Genomic DNA, 18,234 nt, shown 5'->3' with positions numbered 1-18,234 from the left:
AGCAACAGTTGAGATAAACCTGAGATAGATCAAACAGCAACGGGAAAATATCACTCCAGCGCTTTGGCACGTTTTCACCAACACACACCTGCATATTTGAAAATGGAGCCATTTCCAGCTCCATTTAAAGCTGCAATCTCTTTTAGAGATGTAAAAAAAATGTAAGTAAACAAACAAAAACCATAGGTGGACTTAATTCCCAGATGGACACAGTAGCGAGCTGTGCATGCTCCGGCTCAAACATGCAGCTGCACATACAGTATGTATAGTGCACAAACTGTGTTCCTGTTTCTGTACGTGCACGCACATCATTGACACATCAAAGCATGTGTGAGAAAAAAAAAAAAAAAAAAAGTGTAGCTCGCGTGTCGTCGCCATTGCTCTATAAATAGCCTAGGTTTTATTTAGATGTTGGAGAGACACCGAGGAGAAAGAGAGAGGGCTCAGAAATGAGTTGCCATAGCAACAGGCACGTTCAGGGGGCCCTGCTTGTGAAGGAGGGCAGGACAGGAGAGGAGGGGGGGTTGAAGGCATGATAATGTTAGTCTCTCTGCACAGCCTCCGTTTCTTCCCTTTCCTCAAAGCAGTGAAAAAAATAAGTTTATGTCTTCCAGACACATTAGGATGATTAATTACATGCTGTGAAATCTACGAAAGCCAATATCTGTTGCTCTCCTTCTCTTCCTCCACAACATATCGACTCGCTTGTCTCATTATCCGTCTGCCTTATTCTTTCTCTTTCTGTTTTGCTGTGCATCCTTTCCTCCTATTGTCCGCAGATTTTCTTTTTTACACCATCACCTTCTGCTGGAAACAAAATTACCTACAAGAGCCGAGAAAAGAAATCTGATTCGCTGGTTCAGGCATGAAAAGGTTAGATTTTTTTTTTTTTTTTTTTTTACAATGGCAGACCATACTTTTGGGTTTTATTCCATATAATGGCTCAAGCATTACCCAAGTGTGTGTGAAGCCGGCCATCTGTTACCAGGTTGGCATGATAATGGGATACTAGGCACACACACACTCACATAAAAGAAGAAGAAGGGGGCGTTTATAATGACTGGGGTAAACACAAAGTAGATAGCGATAGAGTGGTCTTAGTTAATTTTCACTCAGGGCCTCTTTGCATTAGTGGTCAACAGAGCAACACATTGCAAACACTATAGTGGCACGCTACCTCTTGAGATAAAGGAAATACACACAAAACACACACACGCATTGAACTGAACTGGCATGCTGGTTCTTCAAATCTGGTGGAAGATACTGGTGAAAAAAGGTACAACTGAAGTGAAAGTGACACAGAAAAGATGAGGAAGTCAATCAAAATGTGTCGATTTCTACTGACATGATACTTTTTTTTTTTTTTTTGAAAGAAGCACGTGGTAAAATCTGTTGCTTAAAAGTGTAAATTCATCAACTGCTCCTCATGAAATATGCTTTATGTTGCTCATTTCCCACCAGATTCCTCATATTAAACCTTTGCACTGAAGTTCAGAGACTGTTGTGGGAGTTCACGGGTCACTGGAAATGACTTACTGATCCAGATCATAAATACAACATTTAATGTGTGCAAAATGGAAAGAATACGCAAGCTTCAGTGTACAATGGTACAGACACGTTTTTATTGTGAATGACACATACATTAAGACATATTTATAGTTGGTTATGTTTTTTTTTTTTTTATTTTGGGTGGGTTTGTGTGTAGCATCTTCAACAAATGGCGGCAAATAATGATGAAACAAGCTCCCTCCTTCTGTGTTGACTCAGTAGTATGTCTCCTGTTCCACCCAACCTAAAAACCAGAGCAGACACAATCAAGGATGTGTTTTTGTTTTTTTGCTTTTTTGAGGAATATCACACTTCACATTTGGACTTGAAACTCTTCATGTGCACTCAGGCTATATGTATATATTTCTCACATTGGCTGACATTGATGTAAAGTAAGCAAATCTGACTAGGGGAGCCAAACTGCATCCTGATTTAGCAGCAATGCAAGCATGACTTTCATGATGATGTGTCCTGAAGGGACAGGAGGGACTGTGGCATTTCAGTTTCATGGTTGCTCATGAGATGATATCATGAATGTGAATATATATGAGCTCCCTGAAGGGAAATGACTAAAAGGACCAGATGTCACTGACCTAAAAAAACATCAGACATTGTACAAAAGAGTTTCTATAACATTAGCTGTTTAAATCATCTAATAATCTTGAATGTTTGTGTTATAGCTGATTTGCAAGCCTACAAATTGCAACAATGCAGATAGTTTTGTGTTTGATGAGTAAAAGGAGGAAAATCGCCTTGCTGAAATTTAAAACACGAAGCAGCTTTATAAAATAAATGTGTATTTCTTGTCAATAAATACAAGAAATTGTTAGAAACTGTGTCACTCTAACTTTCCTAACACATTATTCACCATGGATGGGCAGCGGCATGCTCACTGATCTGTGCTGTGGGGCTCAGATGCAGGTGCACTCGCACTCACGCACAGACACACAACGCAGCTGCATCAGAGCTAGCCTTGTGTACAGGTTGTTCTGAGCGCCAGGCACTGACAATGGCTGGGTTGAGGGTGCAACTCCCGCTGTGCGCTGCCATCCGCAACAGTTCATTGATCTGTTGCAGTTGCAGTGGCGATTACAGGCACAAATAGAAAGCAAAAATGGACAAAGAACACACCTACACACCTGTGATTCCCCTCCATACTGTACATTTATTCTCTCTGCTAATGACTTTCCTTTCTATCCATCGTTACCAAGAGTTACACCTAATTTCTACCTAACTGGGAGGACTTTTTTTCTAGAAATCATAGAAGAATAGAAGTGAAGGTCTTACCGCCTGGGTTGCGTCTGAGGATGTATCTTCTGACTTCATCATAAAGGAAGATGAGGAGGGAGTACGGGAAGGCACAGAACCACCAGGTTGGCCTAAGGTATTGATAGATGAAGAAAAATATGGAATTAAAACTGGAATGCAAAACCTAATTCTAACCAAAAAAAAAAAAAACGACAAGAGGACTCTTCCCCACCCTGCTGAAGAGGTTGAATTGCAGTAAGTGACAGCAGAATAGAGAGTTAGGCTATTATGGTTGGTTGAAAAGTTCTCTAAAAGCACATGAAAGCTTTCGGGGAGAACATTATGCTTTTGGGAAGCAGTTATTACAATGAATGCAGAAGCTGTGTGAGCCAAACAAAGCAGGAAAAAAAAATGGAGGATTTGGCAGCTTGGGATTCATTTCGAGTCGTCTCCTGCTAATGCACTGCTCTAAATACAAATACAAACACGGATGGGACGCAGATCATAGTTGTATTTGCTGACCAGTGTGCTGCTGGGCTGCATCTAATCTTTACAGGAAAAAAAAAAAAAAAAGAAGAAGCATACAATAATGGACATGATTACATGTCAGTCAAGTAAAAGCACTTTGAGGATACCGCTTCATGTGTCAACAGCCAGAGCTAAAGGCGGAAATGGAAAAGGAAAGAAGAAGAAGACAGCAAAAATGAAGCAGACAAGGAAGAAATAGGGACAAGAAGCAAGAGCCTGGAGGCAGACAGGACGAGGAGAGCAATGTTAGTTAAACATCAGCTGACACCCACAGGAAAAGGTGAGTGGGTGAGGGAAGAGAAGAAGAGCACTAGGAACAGATGAAGCGTAGAAGAAAAGACGCAGAATAACCGAGTTGCGAGGGGAACTCTTGAGCTAATGAGTGTGATGTGTCCTCCTCGCTGCTTTCTATTTTCTCTCGGCTGGGCCAAGAATCTCATTAGTACAGTTGCTCTTGTGCTTCAATCTGCCTCTGAAGTGGAAATTATTCGTGGCACAGATAAAAGCCGCCTTTCTTTAATAAGATAATGAAGCAAAAACAACACTGACTTAAATTTCAGCCCTGGAAACCAACCAGAGCTCAAGCTGCACTGATCAACAGGCAGGTGTCTTCTCGAGGGTAAATATGCTATATAACAGAATTTAGCAAGCAGTCTTTTGTGCAATGCAAAATCTTTACATGCAAAATGATAGCACGTCTGCACGCGTGCTTTACTCACTTGAGAGGGTACATTCTGAGGGCAACATCCATGCCCGGGCAGTATGACAGGAAAGCAGCAAGAGCTGTCTCCTCAAAGAGCCCGAAGATGAGGATGCGGTTCCTGACGGGCGAAAAAGTCAGAATAATAACTTAATAACGGAATATAAAAAATCACAAGTTGCCCAGCAGGTGAAAACTTGTGCTTTACTTTTTTAACACTTATTTTATTTGATGTGTTTCGGCTTATATTGTGAGTGGCTAACTGTGAGCACGCACTTCATTCCCTGCTGCAGGATGGAGTTCCTCCTGGTCTTGCAGATGATCAGATCAGCCCACTGGACGATCACAATGCTGGTAAAGAAAGCTGTGTGGCAGGTGAACTCTACAATCTTTCTGCTGTCGTATGTCTGGAAAATGAAAGGAAATGCAAACATTAGAGGAGGGTTCTTTTCATGCGCGGGAATGTTAGCGCCGCGCAGCTAAACGATCAAAGCTTCGCAAGTAACACAAATGTGACTTACCCACTGCTGTCCGTAGCTGTCTTCCAAGTCATTTACATATTTGTCATCCCATAATACTCGGACCCCGATCAGGTCCATGGGGAGGAAACCATTTTCAGCCAGAATCACAAAATATGTAAAGAACCCAGCTGTGGCCTGCATCATGCCTAATGGAAGGAAAAAAGAACAGTGGATCTTCAGGGAGTCTTCATTACACACGTGTTGTGCTTCATAAATATACTGGCTCAGTTTTTTTTTTTTTTTTAACAAATACTCATTAACAGTAGAAGAAATGTGACTTAAATGGCTATAAAACTGTTAATGGGGGCTAAATTAGTTACCAACTTGTCCATAAGCTATACTGATGAGCCTCTCGTTCACAAGTTTGTCTGTTTTGGGATTTCTGGGCTGTCTCTTCATGATGTCGCTCTCTGCCTCTTCATAAGCCAGAGAGATGGCTGGCACCTGAGGGATGGCGAGGAAATGAGAAAAAAAAGGAAAACAAGAAACTTAAATCTTTTAAAAGAGCAGAATTCATGTCATTGGGACTGATATTAAAGACCACTGCTATTCTCTCTCACCATGTCAGTTCCCAGGTCAATACAGAGGATAGTGACGGTTCCCAGAGGCAGAGGGATGTTGGCAATGATGAAGAGGAGGAAAGGTGAGATCTCAGGGATGTTACTGGTCAGAGTGTAGGCGATGGATTTCTTCAGGTTGTCGAAGATCAGACGACCTGGCAAGAAAATGTATTAGTTAATATTTAGCAGAGTTTAAGCATTGGTTTCCTCATTCCTGCTTGTTTCACCTTCTTCCACTCCAGTGACGATGGAGGCAAAGTTGTCATCCAGCAGGATCATGTCAGCGGCCTGCTTGGAGACGTCGGATCCGGCAATACCCATAGCAACGCCAATGTCGGCTTTCTTTAAAGCAGGGGAGTCGTTCACACCGTCGCCCGTCACAGCAACAATAGCTCCCTGTGGAGGAACCAAATAGTGATGGGATACGAGCAGAGTCTGAGGTAGTTTTTGTGTAACCTTTTCCATTTCTGGTGCTCACCTGTCTCTGGCAACCCTCCACGATAATCAGCTTCTGCTGAGGGGAAGTTCTGGCAAACACAATTTCGGCGTGGCACCTCAGGATTTCGTCAAGTTGCTCCGGGGTAATTTCTTTCAGCTCACCACCATGCACCACGCAGGCCTTGGCATCCCTGTGGAAGAATTCACAGTGGAGTTAGGGAAAAGGCGCAGATGACACTAGGGATGGGTGGGACATGACCCCATCAGATTCACAGTGACGCCCATCCGCCCCCCCACCAACCCGGTGTTTATGTCTTTCGGCTAATAATGTGTATTGTAGTTCCTACAAGGGTCTCACAGGTAAACCACCTGACCAGCGAACCATATGCACTGTAAAGGCCGCGCTGATAAGGGTTACTGGCAAGTAAACCAGTACTCTTGTGTGAAAACTCACGTTGCCAGGAGCAGGGCCGGATTAAAAGTGCACAGGTCCCTGGGCCCAGAGTGTTTCAGGGCCCCCATTTTCCCACCACATTGTAAAAATTGTAAATGATACACTATAAAATGAACTTTCTAACATCTCTCATTGGGACACGTGTGTCCCTAGGTCATCGTGACAGTGACCAGCACGCTCTTAACTCTGTGACCTGCTCGAGTTTTGAAACGTTTGATGCGACTTCTCCTCTGTTTGGTCAATTTCACAACAACAACAAACCTAATGTTAGTAATTCATCAATGACAGTAATTACCTGTAGTTGCCTTACAGACAATGAATTTATCCTGAATGAATCTTAAGGCAATTTTAAGACATTTTTTATTATACGAAGAATAAAAGGCTACAACACTCAGAACAACAACAGATAAAACTACTGTAGAGCATCGAGTTTAGAGATGCACTTGTATAGAAAAGGAGCTGTTGTTGAAGTGGAGTGAAGTGGGTCATGATTTCTGGAAAGATCTTAAAATCAAGATAGAAAACATTTTTGAGCTGATAATTGAGCCTTTTCGCACAGTGAGAGGCAAGAGCTCATCATGCAAATACAGATGGGAATGGAGACATGAGCCTTATGTTGTAAAAAAAAAAAAAACTAAAACAAACAGTTTTCACAGGTTACATATTTCTTTCTTTCTGCATGTATCATGATCCAGTTTTTTTTAATTTATATTCTGGATCAAAGGCAGCGAAACAAGCAAAATGCTTCAGTTTCTGCAACATCACATAAGATTTACCATAATTAGCATGTTCACAAATACAAGAAAGGTTTTACAAATCAGAAACTATTTTAACAAATCCTTGATGCAGTTCTTGATATTTCAGCCAGACTCTGAAAAGTCTAAATATTGTAGTTCTTGTTCAAGACTTGGTCAAATATAGGCTAAGTGCCAAAAACCATCAAAAATGTACTTATTTTCACAAATAGAATAAAGGTTTCAGCAACAAGAAACAGTTATATTGGATCTACATGCCGTGCAGAATATTTCAGTACAGATTTAGGGATGTAGTTTCTGATCAGGAGCTGGTCTAATGTGGTCCTGGCTCCCAAGAATGAGTTGAAATGAACCTTTACACATGTGGCAAAGCTATTTATTTACATGTGTTGACAGAATTTTAGAGAAGTGGAACTGGAAAAAAAAAGCACTAGAAAAGTTTTCCATGCATGAGAAATGGCTGTTTTTTGTTTTTACCCTCATCTGCATATGAAAAGATCCTAGTTTCTACACATTTGAACGGGAAAGTCAGCACACAGCAGGCAGGAAACAGAACTTGTTTATGATTTCAAAAAAGAATTCTCTGTTGGCTTTTTAGTGCATCCCATTGGCCCATAGACTATTACAAAAGTAGCTACTTGAGAGCTTGTTAAAACCGATATTACACAACTTATTGAGATTAAATTATTTCTTGATACCTTGGCCCCCCCACTTTAAAAATCCCATCTGCGCCCCTGTGTTAGGGTAACATCGAGTTCCTGACAAGTCTGATCTGAACCTATATAGAAATCTTGCAGATAAAAAACCAGCAATGCCACCAGTTCAAAGAAGCATCTGAATCAATTTGTCTCCAGTGATTTAATGGTAAAAGCCTTTTTGGCTGAGAAGACTGCAGGCCTTCTTGTTGTTAGACACCACTTTAATTAGTTACAGGAGCAAATTTCAGCTAAATGGCCACAAGTGAAAGAAAGATTTTACAATTATGCATGCAAAAGCTTCAATAAGCTTCAATAAGTGGACTGACCTTGGGTTGACCTCTGAAACTGGAATATTCAGGCGGGCAGCAATGTCTTCAACAGTCTCGTTGCCTTCAGAAATTATGCCAACACCTTTAGCAATAGCCTTGGCAGTGATTGGATGGTCACCGGTCACCATGATAACCTGAGAAGAAAGTGAGAAAACAGCACAGTTTTATAAAACAACCAAATATAAGATTTTAGTAATCCAAAAAGTTTTGCAGTCATAAGAAGTAAACCTGTAAATCTGAAGTTTCACCTTGATTCCAGCACTCCTGCATTTGCCCACAGCGTCGGGCACTGCAGCACGAGGAGGGTCAATCATGGCCATTATACCAACGAAGCACAGGTTCTCAGTGGGGAAGTTCACTTCATCAGTGTCGAAAACAAAGCCCTCTGGGAACTGATCGTCAGGCAGGTTGAAATGGCAGAAACCTAAGAGATAAGAGAGGCCGGAAACACTCATCAGACCCAATTTTCACCTTTGCTTGTAAGAGATAAAAGAATGCTCCTAGAGAAAGGAGTGATGCTTGACCAAGTACTCTCTCTCCAAGTCCTCCCAGTTCAACATAGGCATTCTGGAAAGCATCTTTCATCTCATCATCCAGAGGCTGCTCTTTGCCCTGGAGAACGATAGTGGAGCAGCGGTCCAAAATCCTCTCTGGGGCTCCTTTCATCACCAGCAGGTGCTTGGTTTCTCCTACAGTTGCGTTCTTATGGATAGAGAGCTGTGACCAAGAGAAATATTATCTTTATAAACTGCAAACTGAAGACTTATGCAAAGTCAAACAAAATTAAATGCGAGTCAGAACCAAGCTGATGATGAAAGGACTAAACATGACCACTAGAGGGCAGAAGCGAACATTATGCACGGTTTTTTCTACCGAGATGTGGATTGCTTACCTGATATTTGTTGGTAGAATTGAATGGGATCTCAGCAATCTTTTGATATTTCTCTCTCATGCCGTTAACAGACCCGCAGCACAACTCAATACACTTGAGCAAGGCTGCTTCTGAAGCATCGCCAGCCACATCTCTCTGTGGATTCAAGCACCAGTTAGTTTGACCCAAATTATTGCCACATCATATCATATCTTTCATGTCTGGTCATCTACAGAAAAAGCACAAAATAAGAATATTCTCTCTACCACTCAATATAAATCATAAATCAAAGGGGCCGTGAGCTGCTTGTGCTATAGCCTCAGCTATACATTTCCAAAATAGCATTTAATTATGTAAAGTGCTTTCAATATATATTTGTTGTGCGTTATGGCTGCGATTGTGTTTTGTTGGGTGCAAAAAAGTTCCATGCCAATTCATATTGCTGAAACACTTCCCACACAGCTGCCAAGTCTAAATATTTCCTTATGGTATGCTGTAGTAGCATTATGCAAACGTAACAAGAGCAATTATAATAATAATAAGAATGATTTAAGGAATAAAAAGCTGCTTGTGGCATTAGCTTTTTGCTTGGTAAAAAACATGACAGAGATGTCCCCTTAGTCTTCTTCCGCCTGTTAATCATTTACGTTCCTGTGTTTAAAGGGAAGTGGTAAACTAGAAGATTTTACACCTTCAGAATGGGAACGTTGGCCTGATCTGCCAAGAAGACGGCACGGTTGCAGAGTCCGGCGATTCTGGATAGATAACCCCAGGTGGCCGAGCTCCTGTCGAAGGACGAGCCGCTCTGGTCCTCAGTTGTGTCAGCTTCATGGATCTGGTTGTCGAACCACATGTGAGCCACGGTCATCCTGTTCTGTGTCAGGGTTCCGGTCTTGTCGGAGCAGATGGTGGAGGTCGAGCCCAGAGTCTCGACAGCTTCCAGGTTCTTCACCAGGCAGTTCTTCTTGGCCATTCGCTTGGCGGTAAGGGTCAGACACACCTGGACACAAAATTCAACTGTTAAAAACCATCATTACTCCATTTTTTAGATCATTTCTAATGGAATGAGGTCAAAACTCACAGTGACAGTGGCCAGGAGACCTTCTGGCACATTGGCGACAATAATACCAATGAGGAAGATGATGGCTTCCAGCCATCCATAGCCGAGGATGAGGGAGAGGATGAAGAAGGTCACGCCAAGGAAGACAGCCACACCGGTGATGATGTGGATGAAATGCTCAATCTCAATGGCGATGGGAGTTTTCCCGCCCTCCAGACTGGACGCCAGAGTGGCAATACGACCCATAACGGTACGGTCTCCGGTGTTGATGACGATTCCTCTGGCAGTTCCTGAACACAAAAGAGATTTTTGACAAGTATGAAAAAACGATGGACGGAAACATGAAAGAAATTTGTTGTCATTAAATGCTTTATTTGTGCAGATCAGCTCTCACATCTCTCCAGGATTTACCCTCATTCCCATAAAATCTGACATTAAAATGTAAAATAATACAGGTATTCATAAAAATGCAGACTAAATATTGGTTTCAGTTATTTGTAGCACAGTTCTGATGTGACCGTGCTCAATGGTAAACATTTACAGGCTCTTATTCAGTCCAGAGACACAATAAAATGCTGAAATGAGGGTTATACAATCAGTTGCGTGCTTGGTACCTTCAACACAGTTGGTGGAGAAAAAAGCAATATTCCTCGTTTCCAGGGGGTTGTCATTGGAAAAGTCTGGGGAACGGGTCTGAGGCTCGGATTCTCCAGTCAGGGAAGAGTTATCCACCTGAAAGCGGAAATGGAATAAGTGGTATTATATCTTTGGGACAATGTGAAACACAGCAACTAGCCCTGATAGCGTTGGGTTTTTAAAGATTTAGATACTGAATGAATCAAGATATCTTTTTAGATCGTAAACTGGTGTTTAATACACTTCCGACCATCAAGATTAACGGTGATAAACAAACAGTAATGTCTGACTAAATTAGTATTTTATAAATTTGAAATGTGATCTAAAAAAACAAAAACAAAAAACATGCTGTTTTGCAATACTGACCTTGCAGCCCTGAGCGGAGATGATCCTCAGATCAGCAGGAATCCTGTCTCCTCCTTTCACTTCCACTAAATCGCCAACCACAACGTCCTCTGCATTAATGCTCTTCTTCTCCCCGTCACGCAAAACCAAGGCTTGCTATAAAATATATATATATAATGAAAGAAAAAAGGCATACTTTGAACATAAGAATTAAGGTTGGGCTTGTCGTCAGGGCAACAAGATATTCATGAGGTGTGTTGATAGCTTTAGGGAACTGGAAAGTCTCACCTGTGGAACCAGATTCTTAAAGGACTCCATGATCTTGGAACTCTTGGCCTCTTGGTAGTAGGAGAAGCATCCAGTGATGATGACGACGGCAGACAGCACAACACCCAAGTACAACTTAAGGAAGAAAACAAAAACTATGAAGCTAACTTTTTTTTTGGGAAGTTTGAAAAGATCAAAGTTTTTATTGTTTATTAACATGATCCTTCTTACGTTATCGTTTGCAGGTTCATCTTCTGAGACAGCTTGGATACTGTAAGCCAGAAAGCAGAGGATTGCCCCAATCCATAGCAACATGGAGAAACCTCCAAACAACTAGGAACAAGATGAATAAAGAGTTAAACCTTTGCTTTTTTTTTTCCCCCCTGCCTGCAGAGCTTCATTTCCCACAGCGAATTATACCTGTTTGCAGAATTTAACCCACTCAGGTGTAGTGGGAGGAGGTGTGAGGGCGTTTGGGCCATCTCTGGCCAGGATCTCTTTTGCTCGTGAGGAGGAAAGACCCTACAAAGACACACGAGGAACAAGGAAAAACAGTTAGCAGCTCCTGGAAGTAGCGTATTGGGAAAAACAAGTTGGGAAGAGTAAGTCAGTTTTACTTTGCCTGAAGCATCTGTGCTGTTGTGACTGTGTAAGCTAAAAAAAACCCTGTGATTATCAATACAATTGTGACTTTGTGCACGTGCAGCGGGAAGGAAAACCTGATGAGGGACATGATGTTACCCTTCCTGCTTGTTTGTTTGTTTGGTAAATAGGTGCACTCCCTTTACCTTGAAAGAAGCTTAACTTTAAAACAGAAAGAAACAAAAACCAAAAAGAAGAAGGAATTTAATCTTCTTGTTTTGAAGTTATTCTATAAATCATCCAGCTTCCAGTTCACAATAACACAATGCAAGTCTGTTGTCAGTGAGCAGTGTTTGCTCTGACTAAAACACAGTCACGTTTAAAAACAGAGAATTGAAAGTCTAACCCTCTGTAAAGGGACACCAGAAGCAAAAATGGATCTTTTTTTTGTTGTTGTTGTTAGCAGTCTGAATAAGACTGGTGTTCCAGTGTGAATCAGGTCTTTGTTTTGGGAGAAACTCAGACAGATCAGATTTCTGCAGATTATCAGCATCAGTCAAGCTTTCGGCCTCTGTGGGGCCCGTGTTGGCTTGTGTCCTGTGAGGACAATTCTGTGTGTGCTCCATGAAGACCACAAAACCTTACAAGGCGTGCAAGAATGACATCTTAAATAATTATTCCATCCAAAATATAAGCTGTTCCCAGAGAGCTGTGGTTTCTGCTCTGCTCCCTCCCAAAACCCTGTAAAATGCATTTGAAGGCTTGAAAGATACTTTAAGGCAGGGATCAACGATCCAGGTCCTCGAGGACCGGTATCCTGCAGGTTTTCCAAGTGCGCACAACACCTGATTCAAATCTCTGTGTTTTTAGCAGAACATGCAGAGCTTGTCTGAGTCTGGTGTGGGGTGGTGCAGCAGGAACACTTGGAAAACCTGCAGGATTGGGGATCCCTGCTTTAAGGGATAAAAAAAAGCACTAAAATGTTTCTGCACAATTATATCTGTGTATCTTTTACGCTCTTTTTGTAAAACGCTGGTTGAAGTGTAGACAAAATACATAAATATCAGCTGTTGCGCTGCATGTCACTGCATGCTTTTGACCTCAGCTTGTACTGCGAGATCTTCCCTGTCCTCTGGCCTTATCTAACTCTATTAAGCCCGATAAGTCCTGTGAGTTTGTATCACTCTGATAGGCTCATGCGCTTTGTGGAGGACTCACCCTGGTGAGGTCGGTCCCGTATTTCCTGTGAAGTTCATCCAATGTCAGCTTGTGATCATCCTATGGAGAGAGACAAGAGGGGAATGAGATTAAGGGCCATTGTGTAAAACATGCACAAAATCTCTGTCATTTTTAAAACTGCAGACAATATCTCCTTCTGAGGATTAAATAATGTGTCGGTGTGTCTTCCGGGAGCATAAAGGTGACAATGCAAAAACCTCATCTGAGCAGGATTTTTGGCTCTTCACGCCCTGTGAAGTGTGATCTTAAGATGACTAATAGCATCCATTTGAATGAAAGCACAGAAAACTTGCAGCCAAACATTAAAACCGAGCTCCTACAACCTTCGTTGTGCATGGACTCCTCCAAACTTCCAGTTTGCTGCAAGCAAACACTCCATCCAGCCAAGTCAACGACACTCAACTGACACACTGATGTTTGTTCCCAAGAGCACTACTCATGTGTTTGACATTTTGCTAAAAGTTCACCCACAAGCAGAGTCTTCTCTTTCAGGCTTTTACTCAGAAAAAAAAAACATAAAACAAAACAAATAAAATGCATCGCAGTCACTTTACTACTAAATTAAACAACCACGGGGAAAACAGCAAATGATCAACCAGAGAGGCTGACACATTCATGTGCCTACACTCTCAAAGAACGCCTACAAGGAGTGAATAAAGAGATTCTTCTCATGTAATTTGGATGCTGCGCAACAATATGACTCCCACCTTTCATTCCTGTTGTACTGTGAAACAACAAAGTACTGTTATTTGCATGAAACATCTCAAACAGACATGAGATAATGTCGACTTCTGGCTTTTAACAACTTTTATTTTGGATTAAAATGTTATTAAAAAGCAACACTAATGGATTTGTATATGAATTAATTCATAAATCAATCGTAGCATGGTAGCTGACACTGTAAAAAAAAAAAAAAAAAAAAGGGTAAAAACAGGCTATTCTGAGAGGACTTACTCTAAAAGCTGCAAGATGTATATTCCCAGGGGTATTTAAACTTCAATTTTAGGGGTTTATACCCTCAGTTTTACAATTTTACCACATCATTGTGGCAAAAAATAAATATCTAATTCCATCTTCTGACTCAAATATCCTTTTAGTGCATCATACATACACTGAAAAGAGACATTGCTATGTGGCTGTAATACTTCCCTGATGAGCACCAGAGGAAACTGATCCCCCTTTCTTGTGAGTAATAGCAACACAAGTATGCCAAATTTTCTATGAGAGTGCAATTTCTGCATAGTTCTGTTAGTTAAATATGTGGTTTGAAATTGTAAGATCATAAACCCGACTTGCTAAATCTATGTTTAGCAACAGAAGTGGGGGCAATTTGCTGCAAAGATCCTGTTTGTTTTCATCCTCTTAAATACTGTTATCCATTATTTAATTAATTACAAAAAAGTAATATAATGTGAGCAGGTGCTGACATCATTTTAAGAGTTTATCAAATACATTTGTGAATCACCAAATGCAGCTATCAGGTTCTGGTCAAATTATAGAAACAAATAAATGAAATGAATGAATGAAGAAATGGATTGTCATTGTAAAAATCTAGTTTTGTCATTTCATGTTTCATGATTTAATTGCCCACAGCTTGAAGCGTCTAGAAATATTTAATCGAATAATACATTTTTATAGCATTAGCATTAATTCAGTCGCTGAATATTTAAAGTCCTCCTCCTGTTTCTAAATGACTCAAGTCCCATCACATATCTTCCTTACAGTCAGAGGCCGAAATGTGTATAATTGCACAGTTCTGCCCATTCCTGCAATCATTTAGCATTAATATAAGCCAGCATACCAAATGTGCCATGGCTAATATGTTATCGCATGCCCTCAACTGCTGCTGGTTTTTCTTTTTTTCTTTTTTATTAAACTGCCAGCTCCTTTGAAGCCTGCTGGGAAATTTTCTCCCCTTGCTTTTGTATCCTGACCACATTTTCAGCATGTCTGGATGGACGATGTCCTGCTCAATCTTCTTTTTTTTGTGTGCGTGTGTGTGTGTGTGTGTGTGTGTGTCTTGTCCAGCATTTAGACAAGCAGAATGATGGTCTGGATGCTGTGTTCTGCTGAGCAAATTTTCTTTGCCAAGGGAAGCTTTATAGATATAACGATCCACTTGACTTTCTGATTTCTTATCTTATTTCTATATTTATTTTGCGTTATTGTTTGAATTGTAGAGTTTGTACTGGTGGACCGGAGAGGACAGAAGAAAGACAGAAAGAGAATGAAGAGAAAACACCTCATTAGAAAAGTGAAAGCGATAAAGGGAGAGGAAAGAAAAAAAAAAAAAGAACCCTGCTCGATCTAACTGGATGTGTATCATCTATATATTTAGCGTTTTTTGTTAGACTTTGACACACATTATCAAACCACCGGCTGCTTTATGTTGCTATGGGAACACCTCCTATTGTCTTCCATTGGACTTTGACACTTTATTCAATTGCACGACGGGACAATAATCATTAACATGTCAGCTAAAATTGCTCTCCGGAGGTCTACTCTCACCTTTAATTACTGTTTTACCAGCAGCCGATATGCTGTCACTATTTAACCACAGCTTAAATCTGAAGCCTTTGGATAAACAATGCATGGGAATAATCCCTATTACCCACAAGTTGCCAAACTTTTCCTGCTGCGGTTAATTGCAGTTCATCGAGAAGGTCGTGGCAGGTTGGTGATAAGGTTGCTATGGCATTGAGATGTCCTTCAAAGGCGGCAGGACTTTGAGTTCTAGTTACAATGCTCGCAGAACAATAATCATTAATATGTCACCTACAAGCAAGCTTTATTACCTGATGACCTGCAGGGCTCCATGAGTTGCCAAGTGACATTGGGAATAAACCGGAGCTGAATTTTTATGATAAATGCTTACAACAAAAACCATGTCAGGTTGTGTCACTGTGTTTTTATGTTATTTTAGATCCATGCATAAAAGCTGCAAGAAAATACCAGCATGTGGCCTGTTGGCTTGGTGACCTTGTAAGAATCATTAATCAGCAACTTTAAAGTTAGTTGTCCTGCAAAATAACTAAAAATCCCTGCAAGAAAAGTTAGAAAATGGCTTATTTATGGCTTATTTACTATATTTATTAGTGCTTTGAAATAAAGGTGAGGCCTGAATCCGCTTCCTTGTGAACTGACCTTGTGAAGGACACGGCTCTGAGAGTTGAGACGCTGCGCGGATAAGTTTTACAGAACGTCTCGGACTTCAGAGAAATTGCCAAGAAAAGCGTCAAACTTTCGAGAAATGTTTCCTCTTTAAAAAAATAGAAAGAAATACCCCAGTGTTGTGCAACTGAACACAAAGTCAATGCTGTGAAATTATTCATCCCTTTTCCATTTCATCATGAACTGAGAGAAAGCTCCTCTCTGACCTTGGGGAAGTGACTTCAGTATCAGAAAAAGCTGACACCAGCGGAATTTAGCCAACTGTCTGTTCACCATTCTCATCCATACACATTTTAAAACCAAATCCCTGCAACTCTGCACATTTCTATGCAATAAAGTGGACAATTTCTTTGATAAAGTTTAAGTACTAAAGCTACTGTAAAAAGTTTTCCAGCGTCTTGTTTTGCGGTGGAATGACTCTGACTCTCACCTATCCCGATAAGCTGGACTTAGACGTTAATTACAACCTTGAAGTCCCTAATAACATAAAACAGTGCTTTAGGCAGCGTAAGCAGCAATTTTATGCCATGTGGGGCAGAACGTTACGCATCATGTGACTATCCATGAGGTTTTTTTCTCAGCAGTGTCTGTATCATCGCTGTGACCGATGGTGGTGACAAAGAGGTTTCACATTGCCTCAATGAGACTTGAACGAATCAAACCTATGTGGGATATGAGGCACATAGTTGGAGTGTTTATGGAATTGCTTTGAAGGCAATTCGGATGGTAAAGTATGATAGTGTTAGAAAAAAAAAAAAGGCTTTTTGTCAACTTACCAGGTCAACTTCTTTTTTCAGATCATCCATATCCTTCCCCTCTTTCGCCTTCTTTCTTTTCTTGGTCTCGCCATCTGAGGTTGCCGCCGGCTTGTAATCCTTCCCTTTCTGGATTAAGAAAAAAGTTGCAAGAAAACGAGCTCCTAAATAAGACTGAACATATGTGAGAGGATTGCTCTAAGGCTTCTTGTGTTGTTTTTTTTTTTATCACAAGTCAGCTAAGTGAGCGGCGACTACTTTCGCTGTTCAAACATGCTGCAAAACTTGTGTTAATCATTGTTGGAAGGACTGAGATTTACGACAGAAAAATTCTGAAATAAGTCTTATGGTCGAGTTGTTATGCAATCTTTTACCAATCCAGTCTCACCAATGGCGTGACTGAAGCTTCAAAACCACACAGAACCGAGATACTCGCAGAAATCAGGCTCAAACTTGTGACAAAGTTCCAGTACTTACCCCTAACCCCATGGTTGCAGTGCAAATCTGCAAGCAGTCAATCCAATTGTCTGTTTAAATTGAAACTTCCCTACTCCACCTCTCTCTCTCTCTCTCTCTCTCACACTCACACACACGCACGCTTCACACAGCCCTGTTGTCTTCCTCACTCCCAGAGCAGAGAAGATGGCTCGCTTGACATGAGCATACCTTTATAAGTACGTACGCACATCTACCTGCCCTGAAGGGGAGGGGCTTGGGTGAAGTCGACAGGTGAGTTAAGAGGGGGAGGTTACTCAAAGCGAGAAGAGGAAGAGGACTAAAAGAAGAAAGGGGAGGAGTGAATATCACTAAACTAAACTATTCTTTTCTCACTACTTCCCTTTATCAACCTTTCGTCTCTTTCTCCTATTGTTGCCTTGAATAAACAACATTTTTTCTGTTTGTTTGTGCGGTTTCACCATTTTCCTCTCCAGAATTTGTGCGGACAGCTCTTGTGTGAATCCCTGTGTGTGCTATCTGAGTCTGCGTGAGCTTTAGTTTACAGTACAAACAGGGACAATCAGAGAAAAAGCCAAGATAGTGGGGCAGCGAATGCCAGACACATGGAGATAAAAGCCGCAGTTACAAATGTGAAAGTCCACCTCTGGAGGTGACTGATTGCCCCTATTGAGCAGTAAATTTGAATAGTCAAAGAAGGCGAGACCCTGTTTAAAACAGCTCTTTTCCTCCTATGGGAGTAAAGTAGAAGCGGACAAAACGGTTACTCATAGCAGAGATAGCATGTGGAATGCAACGGGAGTAATTCACTGCTTTGCCTCTCTGTCGAAGGTCAACGTGTCCTGCACCAAACAAATCCACACAATTGATTTGAAAGTTCTTCCACTTTAGGAAATGACTAAACCCAAGCTGATGAATGGATTTCACAATGCGAGACCATTCGCGACACTGTTCTTTGCTCCTTCCCACTGACTGAAGGACTTATAGGGGTTCAAGTTAAAATGTCTATGAATACGGCTTATTCCGCATCTGTAAATAGAAGCCGCAGCTCAGCGTGTCGGCGGTTCGCAGAA

General features: G+C 41.2%; 1 protein-coding gene across 1 annotated transcript; it reads right to left on the bottom strand.

The window, feature by feature from the left end:
* Positions 1-1,657: 1,657 nt before the first annotated feature.
* Positions 1,658-17,196, bottom strand: LOC306773852 (sodium/potassium-transporting ATPase subunit alpha-1). Its single transcript, XM_079263792.1, has 23 exons — positions 17,183-17,196; positions 16,727-16,834; positions 12,759-12,818; positions 11,379-11,480; positions 11,190-11,291; positions 10,980-11,093; positions 10,713-10,847; positions 10,325-10,442; positions 9,732-10,000; positions 9,342-9,650; positions 8,672-8,806; positions 8,304-8,496; positions 8,028-8,203; positions 7,777-7,913; positions 5,584-5,734; positions 5,333-5,501; positions 5,106-5,260; positions 4,866-4,989; positions 4,546-4,691; positions 4,301-4,431; positions 4,044-4,145; positions 2,836-2,927; positions 1,658-1,792 (listed from the first exon to the last, which is right to left on the bottom strand). The coding sequence occupies exons 1-23, from the start codon at positions 17,192-17,194 to the stop codon at positions 1,764-1,766; spliced, it is 3,069 nt and encodes a 1,022-aa protein (XP_079119918.1). The 5' UTR covers positions 17,195-17,196; the 3' UTR covers positions 1,658-1,763.
* Between the last annotated feature and the right edge of the window lie 1,038 nt (positions 17,197-18,234).

This window comes from Telmatherina bonti, assembly GCF_933228915.1.
Source record: "Telmatherina bonti genome assembly, chromosome: 24".
NCBI classification, from domain to species: Eukaryota; Metazoa; Chordata; class Actinopteri; order Atheriniformes; family Telmatherinidae; genus Telmatherina; species Telmatherina bonti.
Note: the sequence above shows the minus strand (reverse complement) of the source record. Positions and strands in the feature narration are given on the sequence as shown.